The 23094-nt window shown below is 43.0% G+C and overlaps 1 protein-coding gene across 19 annotated transcripts in view; it reads left to right on the forward strand.

Moving 5' to 3' along the window:
• ADGRL3 (adhesion G protein-coupled receptor L3) overlaps positions 1 to 23094 on the forward strand; it is an 815007-nt gene that overhangs the window by 723676 nt on the left and 68237 nt on the right. For 12 of the 19 annotated variants that reach the window (XM_084625891.1, XM_084625888.1, XM_084625889.1 and 9 more), the window contains 4 exons: positions 6310 to 6336; positions 10471 to 10639; positions 15575 to 15700; positions 21189 to 21285. In XM_084625891.1, the coding sequence (XP_084482017.1) occupies positions 6310 to 6336; positions 10471 to 10639; positions 15575 to 15700; positions 21189 to 21285 (419 nt within the window). Of the gene's footprint in view, positions 1 to 6309; positions 6337 to 10470; positions 10640 to 15574; positions 15701 to 21188; positions 21286 to 22155; positions 22227 to 23094 lie in introns of those variants that run through there. The other 7 variants (XM_084625890.1, XM_084625895.1, XM_084625883.1 and 4 more) reach the window with 2 other exon arrangements.

Genomic DNA, 23094 nt, shown 5'->3' on the forward strand with positions numbered 1-23094 from the left:
TGCAAGACTGTGCTGTTCACTTGCACTCTCACATTTCTGGTCATTCTGTCTCCAAAAACACCGATTGGGATTTTAAATAGAGCCTAAGTCAATAGGATTTGTGCTCCTAAGTTACATAAATGCTTCAGCAAATCCCACATAGAACAGAAATAGAAGGGGTCAGGAGACTGGAGATGAAAATGATTAGAACCATAGGTTGATTTCTGAGTGAATTAGAGAACGGAAAGGTTGGCACTGTTTATTTAAGGGAGAGGATGAATAAAAGGATCCTCATCCATGGGCGGGGTCCTAGGCATTATGGTAATACAGTGTGTGTGTGTGTGTGTGTGATAAAAATATATAATTAATAATAGGGGAAATGTTAGAAGTTGTGATGCCTTTCAGGGTACTCATGACTCAGTCAAGTTTTTACCCCCCACCTTCTGTGAGTGGCAGAAATGCTTGTACTTAACTGCGTGTCAGTTCCCTGACACCATCAGCCTGTTACCCACCTAAGCAATCTGCTCTGGGCTATGCCAGCCCTTACTTTGCCTTGCAAGTTAACAGTTGGTGTGACCCAGTCCCCAACCCCCTTTGAAGTGTTCCTCTGTACCCAGCCCCTTCTCTGCTGAACACTCAGAGAGATTCCAGGTCTACTGTCCCCAAGGGAAGAGTGTACACACCAGCTTGTACGGTTCAACTCAGGATCAGCACCTAGCTTAATCTCACAGCTCTGAGATATGTTTACAGTGAAAACAACAATAAATGTATTAGCAAAGGTTCAAGAGGCACGAAATGTTGAGAAAGGATAACAGAAACAAAAGGTTACATATAAAACAAAATCATAACATGATTTCTGGAGACTAAACTTAACAAGCTATCCTTCGGTCTAGAGACATTTATCTCACCTTAGACGTCTTCTGCAGCATTTTCAACCAAGCCTGGTTGTGATCCTGTTTCCATGAACGTAACTGCTCTGCCTGATTACTTCTTAAGGGAAGGATAAAGGGGTGTCTTCCTGGCCTTCTCCTTATATCCCCCAAAGTTCAGTGGTTGTACCCAGAGTCAGGATAACCTCCTGTAGCTTATTCTCCAGTGTGTTGCCTCCCTGTTGACTTCACTCTCCCCTCTCCATTGACTTTGTGTGTAAATGAGGCTTCCACTTTGTTGGCTTAACATCTTTTGTTTGGCAGAAAACCTGTCTGTCAACTGTGCCGTAATACAGATTTTGGGAAAAACGTTTTTAGTAGACATACATAACTGCTTGCATAGTATCTGTGCCTATATTTCACAGTGGTATCAATGACCAATGTGATCCTGGCTTTCATTTAAGACCTCACATAAATCATTCTTTGGTGAACCAGAATGTACAGATCGGAATCAGGATATTCTTGTAACGCCCTTGCCAGTTGGCATTGAGGGATTAGAGTCACAGAAGTGTAGGCCAAGATTTTAAAAAACAGATGCCTGTTTAATCCCTCGCCATCCCTTCTGTATCTGGAGAGCTGCTGGATGCTCTCTGCTTTGAAGACCAGGCCATTTAGTTAGCTGCCTAAATGGGGATGTAGGAGCCTAACTTTAGACACTGTTTGGTCCTGCAAACATTGCAGGGAATACTGGAGGTAAAGTGGACACTTCTTTCTCGCAATGTAAGAACAAGGGGACCCAATGAAATTGAAAGACATGTAATTTAAATCGGATTTTAAGAGATTTACACAACACATAGTTAACCTATAAAACCCATTGCCCCAAGCTACAGTTGAGGCTTTTGTTGGATTCAAAAATGGACTAGTTGTTTATATGGATAATAAGGCCATCCACCATGGTGTCAGACAGGATGCGAAGAAGTGTGGTGATTTAGATCCTCATGTCTCGGGGCATAAGCTAATCACTAGTTGCCAGGGGTTAGGAAGAAACAGATGGGGGTTCACACTATTTTAAATACGGACTCTCTACTGATTCCTTATACATGTGTTACAGTTTTGGGGATATCTTATTTCATTTCACCAAGACTTGGGGTCGATTTTTTCTTCCTTGTATCGTATCTAAGTATCATGCCAAAATGTTATAGCTATCAGCTACATTCTCCCTCAGTCAGGATTTGGTAATATATCATTCCAAGGCTGTAGTCCCTTTCCTGTAATTTCTTGTGTTCAACACAGGCAGTAATGCTACACTAGCAATCATAACAACATACAACACCCTGAACTTTACCAGGAAGCAGGGTCTGCTCTGGTGTTCAGATATTTACATGTGAGCTAATCTTCATAAAGCTACTTTGGTTTTTAAATCAAAATGAAGAATAAAAATGTGTACTTAGCAACCTACATGACATGAGCCAGAAGTATGAAATCAATTGGAGTTAGGCACTTACCTTCTCGGGTGCTTTTGAAAATCCACTAAGGGCCTATTGGCATCTTTAGGCACCTAAATACCGTTCAATAGCTGGTCCATAGGACTTAGGCTCCTAAGTGCCTCAGTCACTTCGGAAAATAGGTCTTAGGCTTGTAAGTCACTTCAGTGTTTTGAAAATTTTACCCTTATGTGCTTTTGAAAACTTTAAGCTAAAAGGCAAATCCAACGATTACACATTTTGTTTACACAAAGATAAAACAGACCCTCCAGATACCTTGGAGAAAGGCCATTGCTACTCACTCAAAAACTTAGAAAAGGCTGTGACAGCTGAAACTAAGACAGTAAGGCTGTGTCTACACCATACACCATGGGCAGCGGTGTGTAGGGTATGTATAGCTACACGCTGCAATGAAAAGCCTGCTGCATCCATACTGCGTTGTGTAGCTACACATGTCAGTGAAAGGGTGTGGCCGGGGAGGAGGCGCAGCTCCCCACTGCCGGAGCCTTTCACTGTTAAGAGAAAAGACTCTGGAGGGGGGAGGCAGTGGGGGAAAACCCAACTTCACACTGACTTACAAAATACAGAAAACTGGTTATGAGGCCGAAGCCTGCACACTCTTCTCCTTCACTTCCCATGGCTTATCGAGGCGGGAAGCAGACCTGCAGACAGCACCATGCTGGGGACGTGTGGAGGGAAAAGATTGTGTCTTGCTCTACCTAGTCACTGCTCCACCTTCTGCAAAATATCTGCCTGGCCCCATCAGTGTGGCCATGGGGACAGGGGAGCAGCCAGGAACAGCTGCATTAAGTGACATTCTCCTTTCCCCAGGGAGCTCAGCTGCTGAAGAAGACCACACAGAAGGACTGGTCCTGTCCCTTTTGCCCTTCTTGTCTTGACTGCCTCTGCAGTGATACTTTTTGTGGCTCTTCCTCCTGGGTAGCTGGCTGAAGTGTGCTCCCTGCTGCTTTCCTCTCCCCCTGCCCTCTGCTAGGACACACTGTGGTCTGCACTAGGGGTTGCTGTCAGCTGGGCAGTGCTGGAGGCTGCCTATCCTCTGCCCGGGTACCGAAGTCCCCAGCTGTAGCATCAACAGGCAATAGCAGGGGTCTGAGAGGGGGCTGGCTGGCTGGCTGCCCTGCTGCTCTCGCAGCCCCTTTGAGGCAGAGATGGTGCAGTGCCTGGAACCCCAATTCAGACCCTCCCCTAAGTTACAGTCAGAGCCCCTGCTCATGGAGGGAGACAGAAACCAACAGGCCCTCAGACTAGGGGCTTGCTCTGTAGACTGTTGGTACCAGTGGTAAGCTCCCTTTACTCTGCCCTCCGAACGGGAATCCTACCCCATTCCCAACTCCCACTCCTTTCCCCAGTGAAACAACCCACCAATAGCCTCCCTCATGGGCCCCAACCCAACAACCCTCAGGCTGATTCCTCCTCTCTGGCCAGTTCCCAGCCACCACCCTACCTCAGTGGTGAGACCCTCGCATTGGTGCTCACTGCTTCCCTTCTTCACCCTTTGCTTCTGCTCCTGACTTGACCCGTCTCCCCCAGTAGTGAGGAGAGGAGCCACACCAAGAGTATAGGCCGGGGAGTGACACAGGTGTTTCCTGGCCTGGGAGGATGATTCAGGGTGGGACTCGCTCCAGCCAGGAGTCCCAGCTGTCAGAAACCTCCCTCATCCTTTACCCCGAGCCCTCCCTTCCCAGCCTCCAAGGCTTCTCTGCTAGAAAAAAGTCCATATTATGAAGTCAGGTGTCATCCCCCTGGGAAGCAGTTAGATTGGCTTTGCCCCTGGATGAAAAGCTATTCCCAAGCATCCGAACACAGCAGAGATCTGCAGGTAACCACGACAATGGCTTCTTCTGCCCACAGCCTGGGCCTGCATGCTGCCAAGCAGCAAAGAGGCCAGGTGTAGAGAAACTGGCCATCCTCTCGTGGGTGAGAGCATGGCTGTAGTGGAGGGAGGCCAGAGAAAAGCAATGGGGAGATGACAAAGCACCATCACCATTGGGCTGGCGTACCCCCGCCTCCTCCTCCTCCAGCTTGAGCATTCACTCAAGCTGTGTGTGTGTGGGGGGGTGCATCCACCAGCCCAGTGGTGTTGGTGATGGTGCGGAGGCGGGAGTCGACTCTGGTGTGGGGTGGGGTGTGGTGGAGTTAGCGGAGCTGTGAGTGGGGGCGCAGGCAGCCTGGCTAATGAGTTGGGCGGGGTTGCTGGACCGGGACTGGGGGCAGCTTTCCCACCTCGCTCGGGGCCTAGTCCTGATCTCACATCCAGGTATTCCAGTGACTTTCCTGGAATTACTCCCAATGGACACAGGGAGAAGAACGGGGGAGTGGAGGCTGCCAGTGATGGAAGGGTGCATGGTCCCCTTTGGAGTGGCGTATATTGTGCGCCTGGCCAGCTCAGCTAGCTCTATGTGTCCTCCCTGCACCCCCACCCTGCGACCCCCGATGCCCACACTGGCAAACACAGCTCACCTGCCCAGTACAGGGACAAAGCTGCCATTAGCCAGCCATGGCATGGTACTAAGCCCTGTCTCTGCATACATTACACTAACTCAGCCACGTATTGTGTGCAGGAGAAACGGAACGGAGCAGTTTGCATGAAATGCAGGGCTAAATTCCCACACTAAGGGCCGAATTCTGACCCCCATTGATGCCCAGAGGGAGTTATGGGTATAAATGAGAGCAAAAATTGACCCTGAAAGGCTGCATACCATGACCATTATGGGAAGGATAAGGGAGGATAAGAAATATGGCGATATTTCTTTTTGAGCTCCGGTAATATGGAATTGGTAATATCAAAACCTTGGCTGGGATGATTTAGTTGGTGTTGGTCCTGCTTTGAGCAGGGGATTGGACTAAGTGACCTCCTGAGGTCTTTTCCAACCCTAATCTTCTATGATTCTATGAATTGGTCCCTTCAGACATAACAGATTTCTGATACCAACATCAACGGAGGGACGTCTCATCAGGACAGGCACACACGCACACTTGCAGAGCTGTCACTGGGCATGAGATGAACACGCTGAACCCGGGTCCGTCTCTTGTACCAATGCCAGCTGCTGCAAGAGGTCATGGTATCAAAAGTGGAAGGCACCAAGGGGAGAAGAGGGAAATCCTGGGACCTGCCTTGCTCTCAGTTGGCATCAATGAAGCCACACTGATACAGACCGGGGCAACTAAGCGCAGAGTTAGTCCTAAGAGGTTGAAGTGCTTCCACTAGGAAAATGGCTGCAAATAATCGTGTGTTCCAGAACCTTATTTCGAACAGGCAGTTTTAAATTATTTGTAATTGGCTAAAGTGAGGTTGCTTCTCCATCTTGTTTGGTGAACAACATTGTTCCCCCTCCCTGCTCTCCATAAAATGGAAGTAAATAGGTAAACATTTTCCTGTCTCCTTGCAATCAGTGGAGAGAGTTTTAGACGATTCTAATGCCATTATCTTTAAAAGAGGGTAATGTCGCAGTCTGACTCATAAATAGGGAACCTGGGAGTTACAATTATGAAAAAAACTAATAATGAAAAGATAAGTCTTCTATAGTACATCTTAATACACTGGACAAAGAATGCCTGAGGTACAGTGAAGCTTGCCATCTAAACATATCAAAGCTTTCCAGGATGACTGCATTAGATTTCCTCTATTAATGTTCTCCATAGACAGCAATGATTTTTAAAAAAATAGATTTCTAAGTCAATTGAAATTTTATAAGCAACAGAAGACTGCAGCTGGGGAGCTACAGAACTCAGGGAATGATGGCTACTTTCATAAGTGATGCCATGATTGCTGTTGTAATTTAGATCCTCTGATAAGTAAACCAGTCTGGTCAGTATCTGGGGGATACACCTGAGGAGGAGGCTGTGGCATTGTTTGTGGTAGGCTGGGAATAAGCTTTGGTTATTTCTTACAAAATATTCTTTCTGGCATTATATTCTAATGTTGGTGTTCTTGTCTTTGTCTATGCATTCTTTAGCTATGAGGATAACAGACCCTTCATCAAGTAAGAATGACCTGAATGGCTGATAAATCCCATTTATCAGTGTGGTCTCATGAACCAGCTGGCAGATCAATATTGAAAAATCATTAAAGCTTCTGTCATTCACGTTTGAGGCAGAAGAGCAAACTGCAGGAAAATGGCCAGGCATACAGCTTCTATGCAGAGTAAACATGCTGCATATGCATTGCCAAACAATTGTCACTTTATCTGCTTCACAATTCTTGATTGGACATCACCCGAATTCACTGCAAATGTTAAAGCAATCTTGTGTAGTACAGACTTGTTATACCAATAGCAGCTTTCTTGTTTCATTACGCTCTGTCTCTCTGTGCATCAAGTGTGTTGTGTTGGTAAGGAGGGCTTTGGCTTGGGATTCCTAATGCAATTTAGCGGTAAATTTTCAAAGTGATGCATGGGTATTAATCAGTATAACTCCTATTGAAGCTAATGGGGGCTAAATCTCTGTGCAAGGCTTGGAAAAAATGTCTCCTTAAAGATGAGAATGCACAGTTGTCACAAATTGTCAATTTCAGGGTTTCAATCATGCCAACATTTTATGTTTTGTTTTTCCATTTCTTTAGAATTTAATTGTAAAAAAAGACTGTGAAAAACTTGTAACAGAAACACAAGTCTGTACAAAGAGCTCAAAACAAAAGGAAGCAAGAAACTTACAAATTATGCACTTTATATCAACATTTCTTGTCCTGCAACCAAAAAAGAAAAAAAAAGAGAAAAAGTAGAATAACGGAAGCATAACAACTTTGCAATAGACTTTCAGTTTGTTCTTCTGGTGAAGAGTCCTTTGTGTTCATTTTTTCCAGTACCATTGTCATATTCTCTTTCATTTTTCAGTTCCTTTTTCAAGGGTAGGGGAGGGAACAATTTTATGCAGTTTCCACCCCCTCTTTACCTCCAAGTCTGTTTTCTACATCAGAACTTTGTATATTACACACTTTTTGCTGTGTGGCTCCTCTAACCCAAAGATTCCTTTCAGCTGCTAAGGTAGCATATTTCTGTTACTACCATATAAACGGTTCACTCTTTCCTATGCATCTCTGTCATCTGAGGCGCTCTCCTTAGACTCAAGAACTGGCTGAAACTGGAGATAGGGCGATTTTCAATTACCATTTGGGTCATTTTTAAACGACCAAAATATACAAGTACACAAGGGAAAAATCTTTGTTGCTGCATTATTAGTTTTTTTGTAAAAATGACTTGATTTTGCAATTAAGATCATAATGTGGTCTCCTTGCTGGTGGAATCTTGGCAGGAAAAATATTTAAAACAGCCAAGCTATTAAACTTTATCAAGTGACTGCTTTTCAGAAGGATTTTGAGACTGCATTTTTAATTTGCATAGTGCTAAATATTTATTCACAGAATTGACTGGAAATGCTTCAAAGGAGTTGGTTCTGGTTTGCTAGATAGATAATAGGGATTTTTTTAAAAAAACTGTCTAAATAAGTAGTTACCTCAGGGGAGCTCTTCTGGTCGCATGGATAAATAATACATAATCGCATGGAAGATCTAATACTGTATTTTCTTTCTAATATTTAAAGAAGAACAGTGAGAAACATTAACACAACAAGAGTGTGTTTCTGTTTAGGACAAACCCTTATAAAAGCACAGGGACTTAAAGTGAAGGCTGACATGTTGTCCTAGCAGCATGACTACAAGATTGGCATCCCCGGCTGCAAATGTTTTGCGTTTCTCACAGGATTTTTCACCAGCTCCTCTCTCTCCCCGCCCCCCCATTCCTCCCCTTCCCTTAGCAGAATGCAAACCCAACTCTATTCTATCTCAAGCCAAGTTTTTTTCAAGCCTGCAATGTCTGAGCAGGTTGAAAATTAAGCAGAATTCAAGCTCACTCCTCCCTGTCAGGACCTTGATCCTTCAAGTCCTTCTGCTGTTCCCAGCAGATAGCTCAAAGCTGTTGCACTCCAGGTCTGAAGTAAACAGAGGCACAGATGTGGTGAAGAGTTACGATGTAGGCCTCCATGCTTAGGGGAAGTCAATCCAAAGCCTCTCTCAAAGAAGAAGAGTTAAAAAGAGGAGAGATGCGAGTGGAGAATGAGCATGTCTGGGCAGGCTTCTAGGCCTGAGTCTCCTCATACCTAAACTGGGTTTACATACTATAATTCCATTCACTTTGGTGGAGTTACTTCTGATTTACACCAGCATAAACGAGGGGGAAACCTGGACCTTGGGCTTAAGAGTGATCCTCAACTGCGGCTGCTTGCCCTGCACTCCCCACTTTGGCCACTGCGTGGAAGTTCATTGGTGCCAGCAGAGTAGCACTCTGATTAAGGTCCAGTCCAGCGTTCACTGAAGTTTGTGTGATGACTCCCATTCATTTCAGTGGGTGCTAGAGCAGAGCCTAAGTCAGGACTGGGTTCCCTTCTGCTCCCTGTCCTGCTCTTCACGCTTTGGCTTTTGGGTACCCCTATGGAGGAGGGTATCAACCCCTCCATGTGACTTAGTATTTAAAGTTTCAGTGTGGCTTAAGATAGCTTTGCCCCTTCCTGGTTGGCGGTTCCTGCTCTCCTTACACTGAGTTAACAAAAGTAAAACACACCAGCTGACCTGTTTGTCCAAAGCTCAGAGCGCTTTCCTTAACAAGGACAAGTGCAGAGTCCTACACTTAGGAAGGAAGAATCCCACACACCGCTACAGACTGGAGACCAACTGGCTAAGCAGCAGTTCTGCAGAAAAGGACCTGGGGATTACAGTGGATGAAAAGCTGGATATGAGTCAGCAGTGTGCCCTTGTTGCCAAGAAGGCCAAATGCATATTGGGCTGTATTAGTAGGAACATTGCCTGCAGATCGAGGGAAGTGATTATTCCCCTCTATTCGGCACTGGTGAGGCCACATCTGGAGTATTGTGTCCAGTTTTGGTCCCCCCACTACAGAAGGGATGTGGACAAATTGGAAAGAGTCCAGCGAAGGGCAACAAAAACGATTAGGGGGCTGGAGCACATGACTTATGAGGAGAGGCTGAGGGAACTGGGGTTATTTAGTCTGTAGAAGAGAAGAGTGAGGGGGGATTTGATAGCAGCATTCAACTACCTGAAGGGGGGTTCCAAAGAGGATGCAGCTCGGCTGTTCTCAGTGGTGGTAGATGACAGAACAAGAAGCAGAGGACTCAAGTTGCAGTGGGGCGGGGGTCTAGGTTGGATATTAGGAAACACTAGTTCACTAGGAGGGTGGTGAAGCACTGGAATGGGTTACCTCGGGAGGTTCTGGAATCTCCATCCTTAGAGCTTTTTAACACCCAGCTTGACAAAGCCTTGGCTGGGTTGATTTAGTTGGTGTTGGTCCTGCTTTGAGCAGGGGATTGGACTAGATGACCTCCTGGGGTCTCTTCCAACCCTAATCTTCTATGATTCTAAGCAATCTTGGTTTCTCAAAAAGGAAAAGCCTGTGAACCGATGTCTAGAGTCACTTCTTACCCCTGCAGCCCATCCTAGCAACCCAAGTGAAATGCATTTTTGAGGGGAAGCAGCCACACATTGAGAATGTTCCTCCCACCACCATTACACTTCAGAATGAAACTCTGAAGTAGAAGCACAGAGAGCTTCCCCTCACCTGCCCAGCCATGTGTAGTAGTTTTACCTTGTTTTAACTGGCAGCGGTAAAGTTGACCAACAAATCAGAAACAAGCGGAAAAAACAGGAATAAAGGTGCCTTAGTGACTGTTAAATAGGGGGCATTTAAAGAAGCTAATCCAACTTCACGAGTGAAAGCAGTGGAGGCTAACAAAACAGCTCCTTAAAAGTGTTTTTTTTTTTCCTCAGCCATTTGCAAAAACGGCATCTACATATCATTTGCATATTCACTGCTAATGCATTAAAAATGTTTATGGTACAAATCTGCTTTGGTTAAGAGAAATTTCTGTCCTCATAACATTTTCATTTTTTGTATCTCTCCTCAAGCTCAAAGATTAGTAAAGTGCATGGAATTTGAGAAGCGCTTTAGTCAAAAATAAACAAAAAACCCAACACCTCTTTGTAACTCTATCTGATTATTTTTTCTTCTGCTAAAATGATAGTGGAATGTAATCACTGCTAGTAGACGTGCTAATTCCTCTATGTATCAAAGACCAATTCCTTTCTGTATTTGTTTTCTTTCTCTCCACAGGTCATGGGTTATAGGTGCAATAGCCCTACTCTGCCTCTTAGGACTGACCTGGGCCTTTGGACTTATGTATATTAATGAAAGCACAGTCATCATGGCATATCTCTTCACCATTTTCAATTCCCTGCAGGGAATGTTTATATTCATTTTCCATTGTGTCCTCCAGAAAAAGGTAAGACAGATTATTCCACGCTACATGGTAGTGATGCAGGGTATTTTGTTGCCTAAAAACCACACTATAATGTTACCAGTGTGCCTTGTATTTTTCTTGAACAGACTTGTTTCTGTTTACATAATAAGGACTGTATTTAGATTGGATATTGGAGAGATGCATGAGAATGAGATGCTAAATGAGATGCATGGCTCTGGCATATCAACAATCAGGATGTTGGAGATCACATTATCGAATGCAGTATAAAATGCTAGCATGTAGTTTGGAGGGAGAATGTAATACCCGTGAGAGTTGTTTGGATTTCAGAGGCCTGATTCTCCATTCACTTACTCCAGTGTTTCACTGAGACAACTTCATTGGCATCAATGGAGACATCAGTAACATCAATGAATTTCCTTCTGATTTGCGTGGGTATAAATGAGAGAAGAAGGGGGCTATGTATCTTGGCTTAATTTAATAGAAGAAAGCTCTTGAGAATTGCCTGTCTATATAGATGCACATATTAGGTGTTGGTTTTAATAGGAACTGCTTCACTTATTTTTTTAAAGGGGAAGATTTTCAAAAATTTGAGGCACACAGGTCCTATGGCATTGTGCGATATATATAATAACTGTTCCAAAAAGTCATGGAGAGTTTTTTAAGATCCATTTTGTACAACATGGAAATTCAGGAGTATGAAAGCTCTTTAAAAAAATTAATTTCTTCTACCAATGTTAAATGTACTTCTGGAGTAATAAGGCCAATTTCTCTTTTCAGCTTAAAATAGAAAAGAATGTAAGCACTTGTAAATGTAGGCTCCAATCCTGCCTCGTGACCTGTGTGGCTGGACAATAACAATGTAGGATTGGGATCTTGCTGAAGTTTGATCCTGTTCTCCACCTACCGGCCACATCCAAAGCCCATTGAAGTCACTTGAAAGACTCCCATTGACTTTAGTATGCCAGGATGTAGGGGCTTGACCTTGCACCATTCGAGTGAATGGGTACCCTCCCATTGACTTGAATGAGAACAGGAACAAGCCCTTGATGACCCTCAGTGCACTGCACTGCAACTGGTAGATTGACAAGTAAAGCCTTGGCCATCAAGCTGTTTGGAAGCAGTTTGAGAACCAGCTGTGCTAAATCATCGTGCTTTAAAACTGGAGAAAGAAACTTGGAGTCAGATTTTTGTTCCATGTCATTTCATCTCAAGAGCAATCATCATAACAGACTTGAATGCTTTAGTTAAAATCCAAATTTGTGATAATGATTCTAAAACTTTTTAACTTTCATGCATAATAATAAAAACGTAGGAAGATGCTGACTACCTTAAGGAGACAGATCAGCTGAACAGAGCACATACTGTCAGAAACATCTTAAGGCACCTACAGTATCTGCAGTTGGCTGAGGAGCCATAAATGTTCTGGAGATTGCCACCTAACTTTAGGCTACTGTTTATGAAAATCTTGACCTAAAAGTTTAGAGCTGCTATTTAGCATCTCAGGTAGCATAATGCAGCATCATGGACTGCACAGTGTAGATTGGTTTCAAGCATTTCATGAAGGTAAGAAACTAAGCAGACCTATATATGTATGTATATTCATACGCCAAGCATTTACTGATGCTTCGGCTGTACTGGCATCGGGTGCATGATGTGTTGTTACTGTTTTAATGATAATGACCCAATTCAGCAAAACACGTCAGCACATACCTTATTTTAAGTACATGAGTAGCTCCATGATGAGGATTATTTATATGCTTAAAGTTAAGCGCATGCCTAAATGCTTTGCTGGTGTATACTCAGTAAGAGCAATGTAGTTACTTAGTCACTTTTAAGCAGCCATATTGCTACAACCCAGGTTTAAAAAACAAAACAAAAAACACCAACATTCTCCACCAAATCCACTGGGGTTTAGAGGAGAAAAGAAAACTCTGCTTGTAAATGGGCTGAAATGAACCAACGGCATTTTCACTGAAATGTGGAGAAAATTACAGAGCTTCTGAGCCTTAAGGAGAGCCAATTCTTCTTTATTACAGCATGTGTGGGGAAATGTTCATTTGACCTTTTAATAAATGAATCATTAAGGGCGAGATTGCAATTCCCTTATTCACATTGCGTAGCACCTTACTCCACAGGCAGTCGCTTTGTCGTGGGGCATCAGGCACTACTCAGCCTGAGTAAGGGGAATCAGCCTGTCGCATATTAGGCTTTGTAAATTCTACCATCTATATACATAATCCATAAAATAGAAAGGAATCCTGCTAATCTCAGTCAAAAAGAGCAAACAGGGATGGCATGACCATGCCCTTGTAACAATTCTCTGCTGTCCTGTTCAAAAGCATTGGCATTGGATCTGTGCATCTGTTTCAGTGTTGTTTGTAGTATCCTCTAAGCTGTATAACGACGACAAAAGCATGCAGTTATACCCCGAGTACCTATACACCTTCAGTGCCTCCTGAGGTCAAAGGCCTGCCTGCCTTTCCAGCACTGACTACGAGAGGGCATCTGATAGAAGTGCAAATCTTGTTGTGTGTTACCGCTGCTCTATATTTCTAACAATTGTCTGAGCCTTTACTAGTCTATATATACCACAGATTGGGAAAGAAGGAAAGCACTTAAACACGTGCTCAGGTCCCATGGGGTGTGTCTACACTGCCTTGTAAACCCGGATCTGTGGGACCCAGGCTTGTGGACTTGGCGTTTCCAAGCCCATGCCTCGGTATCCACATGCATTATAAATCGGAGTTACAGTTGCTGGACCCAGGTTCAACAGTGCTGGAATTAAGGGTGCTGTGGGTTCTGCCACACCCCCTGGCTTGAAGTAGCAACAACAAACACCAAATACATGGTTTCCATGGCTACCATCATCAGCGCCGTTGCTAAAAAATTGTTCCAGCACCCCTGCCCAGGTCTCAGAGCAGTGCTAATGCAGCCATACTGCAGTAGAGAGACCTGACTCAAGTCCGCAGCTTGAGCTGCATCCACACTGCAAAACGACGGGGCTTTGACCCGAGTCTCAGCAGGACTTGGCTTGGATCCAACCTCCAAACCTGAGTCAGAGCCCAGGCTTGGTAGTGTAGATGTAGCCATTGACAGCTTTATGTGCTGTCCTAAAGAGGGATTCTTTTGTGAGCCTAGGCATCCCATTGCTTACTCTGGAGATTCTGATGCTCTTACCCCAGTCCAGTAGCACTTATTCCATGCATAGTGCCATTGACTTCAGTGGATCTGCCTGTACTGTATTCAGCAGAAGGCCCATATCAGAATCTGGCCCCTTAAATGCTAATTTCAGCAGAGGCTGCTGAGGTGTGGGTTGTGCTCTTTCGGTGTTCGTATATTTCTGTGGAGATGGGGGCTTTATTTCTCCATTTCAGCTCTCCATTTCCCGTTTCAGCTCTCAGTCTTTTGGGTTTGCTGTGCTCTCTGACTCTTTAATGATTCTAGTCAGTGTTTCCTTTTATGAAGAAGTTGGATTTCTTTCTAGTCTGTGTTTCCTGTACACCCCGTTGCTCTAACTCTCAGCCCTCTTGCAAATGTTTGTTTTCTAGCAGAGCACTGCTTAATGGCATTATAGCATTGTGACCATTCCAGCTCTGGATGCCTATTTTACACGCTTTGGCCAGAATCTCTCCTCTCTCATGCCAGTTTGACGACAGTGTGCTGTCGTTCATTTCAGTGGGGTTACTCCTGATTTACGCCAAGGTAGGAGAGAGGAGAATCCAGTCCAGTCTCTGGATCTTGGGAATCTCTTTCCCTGAACCAAGGGGTTGGGAGAGGGAAAAAAAACGTTTTCTGTCTGTCATGGACTGGGAAATCAGCACATAGCTGCAGTGGGAAGCAGTCGGTGGCTAATTAAAGGAATTGAATTATTTTCTCTCAGCAAAGGACTGATTAGGCACTCGAGAGCACATTGGGCACTCATGGTATTGTGTTTGTCTCAAGCGTTTATGGAAAGGCCTAATAAAAAAAAAAACCCTGTAATCTGCTATTTAAATAATCGTTTCACAGATAGGTTTCTGAAATGCCCATAGAAGGACTGGAGAGAGATTTAATCAGAGAGCAGTGAGCACAATGTGCTTGCAGACTAACCTCTGCTGGTTTCCTACTGCATTTACATTTCACGTGGAGAAGTAAAGTGGCCTTTTTTTCACATTTGTGGCACAGCCTGAGATCACCCAGCTCAGCAGATGACCCATTTTCACTCTGGCTTCTCCCTGGTCTCCATGTATGCGCAGGTTAAATTATACATATACTCCAAACTTTTGCAGTGCCTTGAACCTCAGTTGGGGTATGTCAGTGTAGTTCCATTGAAGTCAGGAGAACAACATCAATTTCTGCCAGCTGAGGATCTGGCTCACTTTTTGTGCTAGAGAAATTACCCCATTAACTCCTTCTCAGTCTTGTCTGTTATATTATAGGGCTTTAGGGGGACATTTGCACCGTTTCCACCAGTTCTGCACACAGAAGACTTCATTTCAAAGACTGTCAGTTTCACAGTTTTCTGGAGTTTGAATATATATATATGAAATCAATTCCTCTTACATGTTACATTTTTGTAATTTTCTTCCTTGTCCCCTGCCAGAAGCAATAACTTGTAGCACCATGATGAGCCAATATGCCAGTTCATATCAAATCTATGAAGATATTAATTTTTGGGCATAAATAGAATGTCTTTAGTTTCTCTCATAGTGCTTTGATGTGCCTCAGAGGTAGCTAAATTCTACTGATATCAGTGAACCGCTTTCCTACATAAAAGCAGTCCCTTATGACATCATAAATGTAGAGCTAATGTGTTAGGAGAACACTGTTGAAAGTTGTAATGGAATTCTTCTAAATGCACAGAAACAGCTATAATTTTAATGAATCACAGAGGAGGAAAAAAAACTGTTGGAAATCTTAAGTCTCAGGCTGGAGAGGGAGTTGCCCACTAATGGAAATTACTGTTTAATTGGCTAGGTACGTAAAGAATATGGAAAATGCCTGCGCACACATTGCTGTAGTGGGAAAAGTACAGAGAGCTCCATCGGCTCAGGAAAAACATCTGGGTCACGGACTCCAGGACGGTATTCCACAGGCTCACAGGTAAGCCATGTGTGTTCACTGGCATGGAATGCTTCTTACCTCCCTGCTAATATCGTTCTTTGCATCGGGTGATCTGTAGGCAAAGGATTCATTTCTGGAAATGAGACATCCTCTCGAACAGGTACATCACTTTGTGCAGCAACAATCCATCAGTCGAGGAGGCTTGTAAAACTGATGGGGGAATAAACTGCTGATAAAACTGATCTGATAAATGGGTAGCTCAAAGACTTCCTGTTTGTTGTCATTCTTTCACTTCTGAACATCATGGGGCACACTCTGCTCTTTGTTATAGGAGTGTAAACTGTAGCAGTTCCATTAGAAGTCAAAGGAGCTGCTTCAGAATTATGCCAGTGTCATGCAAAACAGAATTTGACCCCATGCTTTCAGATGTGACAGCCCTGAATTGAGCATACTTTGTTGACCTTAGGTTGTAATTACCATTAGCATCCCTTAAGCAGTCCTTAAATGAATTGAGATGAAAGCAAAGGTGTTTTTCCCGAAGGCTAAGAAATGTGTGTTTTATATGACAAGGTTACTGTGCTATCCTAACAAAATATTTTGCTGATTAAAAAAACCAACAGCAGCTAAAAATCTTGCATGGGCTGGGTGCAGAGGCCTATCATTCTCTGGCAGTAGTTGTTTTAATCTGTTTGTTGGTTTACTCAGTTTCCATAGTTTATGGATCTCTGGAAAGAATCAACTGAGATTCAAATAATATTATTTATTTTCTAAACTTTATTATGCTCTGGTCAACCAAAAAATTAATTTTTATTTTGTTTGAGAGTTTGGCATTTTACTCCCTAACTTGTGTAAGGATGCTGATTTATGAAGAGCAGTTCATATAAAATGAAGTAGCTGACTCCTTAATCAAGAGAAACCAAACACACACTTATTCTACTTTACTGAAGGATCTAATTATATTTGCTAATTCACCTATTAAATTATGAAAGAAACATGAGGAAATAACAGTTTATAACCTGTCAGGAAAACATAATTTATGATTTATGTTGTCTTGGAAGCAAATTGTTATTTATTTTAACTTTTCCAAGGTGTCATGCAAGAGTTGCATTCTGACATCTGCAAGGGACTACACACACACAGCACATATGGCAATGGAACATGGAGCCTTGCACCTCTTGGTCAAAAGTGTCTGGTGGTCCAGATTTGGCCAGTGGTCTGCCTATTGACTACCCCAATCTAGCGTGTCCCAACACTCCCGTTAATACACCCCAGAATTATATTTACCTTTTTCACAACTGCTTCACATTGTTGACTCATATTCAATATGATGCACTATAATTCTCAGAGCTTTTCCAGAATTAGTACCATCTAGCCAATTGATCCCTTTTTTCAGCTGTGCATTTGATTTTTCCTTCTTAAGCGTAGTATTTACCACTTATCTTTATTGAATTTCATCTTGTTGATTTCAGATTAATTCTCCAGTTTGTCAAGGTTGTTTTGAATTCTAATCCTGTTCTCCAAAGTGCTAGCAACTTCTCCCAGCTTGGTGTCATCCACAAATTTTATAAGCATACTCAACACTCCATTGTGCAAGGCAAGACCTCTGCTTGATACAGTCTCTCAGTTTGACAGCAAACCATTGATAACTCTCTTTGAGTACGGTCTTTCAACCAGTTGTGCACTCACCTTATATTAATTTCATCTAGACTACATTTCCCTACTTTACTTATGCAAATATCATATGGGACTGTATCAAAAGCCTTAGTAAAATCAAGATGTATCATGTCTACTGCTTCCCCCCATTCACTAGACCAGTAACCCCTGTCAAAGGAGGAAATTACGGTGGTTTGGCATGATTTTTTTTTTGACAAATCTATGCTGACTATTCCTTATTAGCCTCTAGGTTCTTACACATTGATTGTTTAATCATTTGTTCCAGTATCTTTCCAGGTATTGAAGTTAGGCTGACTGGTCTATAATTCCCTGGGTTCTTTTTCTTGCCCTTTTTAAAGATAGATACTATGTTTGCCCTTCTCCAGTCCTTCGGGATCTCACCCGTTCTCCAGGAGTTCTCAAAGATCATTGCTAATGGTTTTGAGATTGCTTCAGCTAGTTCCTTAAGAAGCCTATAATGAATTTCATTCTTGCACCCAGGCTAGGTTAACTCAGGTGTTCAGAACTAGGTGCCAATCACCCAGGTTAATTTTGCAGTGTGGACATAACCTTCTAGCTGTCCCCCCAGATTAAGGTTGAGACACTTTGGCAGGTTTGTGCTTGGAAGATTCTACTACACCTTCCTGAGCTGTGCTTGTTTTCTGTGTCAATAGAGGACTCCAGTCTCTGAGGCTGGCCATCGGGCACTTTTCACGAGGAGTACAACACAGAAATAAAATTACAGCAGAAAATGGACGATGATCCTGCTGAGTTATAGAGAGTATCTAATGCCATTTATTTAATATTTGTGATGCATTGTCTTGGAGTCTTTTACAGAGAAATGACATGGATTTGCTTGGAAGCATTCTATTATTTAATAGCAAAATACAAGCTGCAGGCAAAGATAAACCACATAAAATATTTTTCCCTGTAAAGATATTCCAAAACATCATAATTAATGATCAGGCACAATTACGCCAAAGACATTCAACAAGCTTTTCCATCATTAATAATTAAATATTAAAAAGGTCACACTTTACATTAAAGTTCCATTCATAAAAATGTTTATAAAGATTAATAAGTGATTAATAGATGATTTAATACTGAGTAAATCAATTGTCATAGAGTCCAATGGATATTTACACTGTGACTCATATATAGGAGTGGGAAACAGTTTTCCCATGAGAATTTGATTTTTTTTCTGATCTAAATCTCACAAATTTTCAAAAACCAAAAATCAATTTATTAAAAAAATCAGTTCAGTTCAATCAAATAATTGCATTTTGATCATTCCGAAATATTTTGTTTCCATTTCAGGGTTTTTTTTAACCTTTTCTTAGTGTACACGTACAAACATTTCGAAACAAGAAGTCTTTTTTATTCAAAACACTGAAACTTTCCTGTTCAACAATCTCAAAACTTTATTAACCAAAAATGTTTTGAGTCACATGTTTCATAAAAACCAACACTGTTTTGCGAACAGCTTCTTGTTTTCCCCACAAATTGGCATTTTCCAATGAAAAAATATTTAGCTGGAAAATTCCCAACCCGCTCTCCTCAAACCATCTGTTGCACCTTCTGCTGAAACATTTACAACTATAACACACACTGCTTGTGTCTGTGACCTGCTTATGACGTCTATTAATGCTTTATAAACCATTTATAGATGGAAACTTAATATAAAGTGTGACCAAAATGGGTTATTGTCGAGGTTTCAGCTAGGATTTTCAAGAGCCCTAAGGGTGGTGGACACCTGCCTAACTCCTTTAAAATGCCTTGGAAGTTCCACGGTTCACATTTCCATAGTGCAGAACAATGCTGCTTCTCTCTCATGCCATCTTACCCATGACACCAGGGAGGGCTGAGCAGGTGTCTCCCTTGTGCTCCTCCCTGGGTTTCTCAGTGTCCTTGGAGGTACATGGATATTTTCCCCCATGTGGCAGAATTATTGACTCGCAGTGTCGCACAGGTGACGCTAGCCTCACTTAAGTTATCTTTATTTTGGCTGCACTTCCAAAGCTCTGCCATGCTGAGGTTCGGTACTCCCCATTAGCCCCAATGACATTCTGCATTGGGGAAAAGGAGAGTTGGCCTTACAATCTCTGTACCGGAGGAATACTTTTGCTGGGGTAGGACTCTGTTAAAAATTGAGGCAGGTAATAAAACTATCTGCTTTCCATTCACTGCCAGCATCTGGGGATAAGTAGCTCAGCACAGCAGTTTGCAGGCGTGAAGCATAGCCACACATATATGCCAACACTGCACACATTTCCCTGCCTAACCTGTCTCGTCAGGCGGGGGTTATCACGTCCCAAACTCCTTGTGTGTGGCTGTTCTCTGAGCCTGCTCTGCTGGGTCTGTCCAAACTCGTCAAAGTGAAGAACACCTTCCATGTTTGGCTACATGGAAAAGCATAATGCTTACTGCTCTGGGAATTCTCCCGGGGCTTTGCTCCCATGCACTGAGGAGCACCGACTCTTTGACACACAAGCTAGGATAGATGAGGCTGCGCGTGGCGACACTCCAGTGCAAGCCATGTGTACCTCGTACCTCATTCTCCCACTGCCATATACCCCAATGTGATGCTGGTGTAACTCCTCTGAAACCAGTGGAATAACACCAGCCTCGTGCTGAAGCTGGGCAGGCGTGACTCAGGCCCCTTATTATTAGTGTAATAGCATTTTTATACCATAGCTTGCAGCTAGTGCATCTTGAATCATTCTCCCTGTATCAGGAGACAAGGAGGGATGACGGAAGCCACAACCCCAGAGTGGGTTTCCCCATAGCAAAGGCGGATCATGTATGCAGGCCCACGACAGTCCCAGTTGTACAGCATTGCAGCAAGTTCACTTGGCCACCTCTCATCGTGACATTCAGCAATGCAGCTGGGGAATATGCCTCTTTGGACCCTTCCTCCAAATAATGGGGAGAAAACCAACCAGCAAGCAGGAGCCAGATTTTCAAAAGAGCTCAGCACCCAACGCCTCTCATTTAGGCATCTAAATAAGTGACTGGGTTTTCCAAAGGGGATCAGCTCTCAGCTTCAGGCACCTAAAAGAAATGACCAGATTTTCAAGGAACCACAGGCGCTACTCGGAGATGAGTTGTTCTGAAAAACTGCCCCTGCTTGCAGCTGCTAGCTTGTTGGAAATCTGTCAGTAGATTTTCCAAAGCACAGACTTGGGGAGGAGGTGGTGTGGTGAGAGTGACACAGGTAAATGCCCATGACCCATCTGAAAGACAAAACAGAGAAGACCACTAAATCCAGGATAACACAGCAAGACCTCTTCAGTAAATGCTCTACCATAAATGTCAAAATCTTCACCGTTTTTCATTAGGGGAATATAACTTCTCTTGTTTCCTGGTTCTATTTATTTCTCACATTCCCCACAGTGGATAATAAACCTGTAGAAAACTTGAGCACATCCAAAGAGAGGCCTAGACATGAAACAACTATTCCAGTATACTTGAAAAAACAGATACAAATCAATATACCACAAGGGAATTTTAGAAGCATTCGTGCTATTTTCTGTGAGTTAGTTTTAGTGATTCAACACTACACGGCTGGAACAATATCTTGCATGGAGGTTATTTTGTGCATGGTCTGTTCTGCTTGTTTATTAATATTTAGAAGCTATATGGTATCCCATGATGCACTTCTTATTTGAGATAGAAATTCAAGTTCTGAAGCCAGGCAGCGAGTGTCTGGTATGCAATAGGCGGGTGATAGCCAATCAGAAACTGCTTACTTACAACTGGATAGGAAGACGCATCATCCTCTAGACATGCCAGTAAGCCAGCTTTAGTGAGGCAGAAAGAAATGTATCTGCAGCTGCTAAAAATTCATTACCTGTGTGGTTCAATCCCTCTTCAGAGCCGGATCCGTAGAATGTGGAATGACACAGTTCGAAAGCAGTCCGAGTCTTCCTTTATTACCGGAGATATAAACAGTTCAGCTTCACTCAACAGAGGTAATTATAAACTGTTTTTCTTATCTATAACTTTTATGATTATTTTTAAGTAGTCTGAAATGTATTCCCCCTTCCTTCTCCTCAAACTTCAAATTGTTTCCGACCTTATTCCCTGTGATAAGAACGTTACATCACAGAATGAAATGCAGTTGGAATGCAGTGTATTCCAGTGTTCATTAACTGGGAAGGGTTTTTTATTGTTGGGGAAGGGTTGTTTGATTGGTTGGGTTTTTTTTCCATATTTTTACACCTGCATTTTCAAGAATATAATTTCTGAAAAAGTTAGGAAATTTAAAAAAAAACTTTTGTCCTACTGTCGACAGCTAGAGCCATCAGCTGGTGAGCCATCAGGCCTCATTGCTAGGAGTAAAAATGGGCAGTTATGTGGCTGTGTAGTCTGTTAAGCCACACTGTCCCAGATATAAAGCAATTTCATAGTGTCTGTGGAAGTAACAAGATACTGCAGAACACACACTTCAGACAAACCTGTGCACTTGGAACAAAATAATTGAGAGTGATCTTAATATCTAGAATGAGTGCCTGACTTATGTGAGCTGTTCAGAGCTCTGGGAGGGAAACGTTATCGGAAGCGTGTAGCAATGGAGTAATGCTAAACAAAATACAGCACCTATTGCAGTGTGAAATCTTGGCTCCTTTTAAAAAGGTTTCCCGTTGAGCTTTTTCCAGGAAAAAAGATCGTATGGAATTTTTGGGTCTACTAAGCCTCACAAGCTGCCCTGTTTCACCTCTAGTTAAATTATTTTGATGGTTTGCCTTGAGTGGGTAACTAACTGTGGGCCGAATCCTAAGAGCTGTACTCCGAATCCTGAGGGTTGTACTTGGTGCCAAATTCTGCTCCTTGTTTTACAGACAAAAATCAACCAGATAAATGCTGGTGTAAACAGAGGACAGGATTCGGCCCTTAGGGTCTGATTCACCGCTCATTTACACCAATGTAAGTCAGAAGTAATCCCAATAAAATCCACAGAGTTGCTTCCGTGTAAAGATAACGTGAGAGGAGAATCGGAGCTTTGGTTCTTATTTGGTCCTTATTCAGGCAAAATTTCCATTGACTTCACTTTGAGTTTTGCCTAAGTAAGACCAGGTGGGGAGGGCGTGAAGATTTTGAATCTCTAATTAGTGATGGGTCACTACAGTGCTTTGGGGATCAAGAAGGTTGGATTGAGTTCCCTTACTCTTCAGATACATTCCCCACAACCTTTTGAAGGAGAGAGCAGGTTAGTAAACATGAGTGTGTGTTGCTGTCCCATTACACCCCCTTGTCATCAGTTGTTTTGACTTGTTAATATAATTGTTTGCAGTTAAGTAATTGAAGCAAAGGGTAGATGCAGTCTTATAAAGGGCACCCCCATCACAGAAACTTCCTTTAAATTTGTTTTGTCCAAGCTGATTGCCATTTACACCTCTTTCTATCCCTAACACAGAGCGGAGAGGGGAAGTATGGCTTTTGTGGGGCTAATTAGGGGGGTTTTGCTTTGCAGCATGAGGGAGTTTGCAGCCAGAACCAACCTGCCCCACCACCCAGTCTCAGCTGTTCTCTCTCCAGTGCATGAGCTGTGAATCCCTTCAGATAATGCAGCGGTTGACTTGCCCTCACATCCAAGTAGAGTGCAAGCAATGCTTTTGCAAGCAGAATGTCTTACGTTCATGAAGGGAGGAAGGGCATCTTTCCTCTGTCAGCTCAGTCAGTTTTGTTCCAGGATGAAAATGGCTTCTTAAACTGAGAACATCGGGATATGGCTCCAAAGTGGTCACCTTCTGCAGCTTCCTCCCAAGTCTGCCAGGACA

Source organism: Lepidochelys olivacea (genome assembly GCF_965140295.1).
Source record: "Lepidochelys olivacea isolate rLepOli2 genome assembly, chromosome: 4".
NCBI lineage: Eukaryota > Metazoa > Chordata > Testudines > Cheloniidae > Lepidochelys > Lepidochelys olivacea.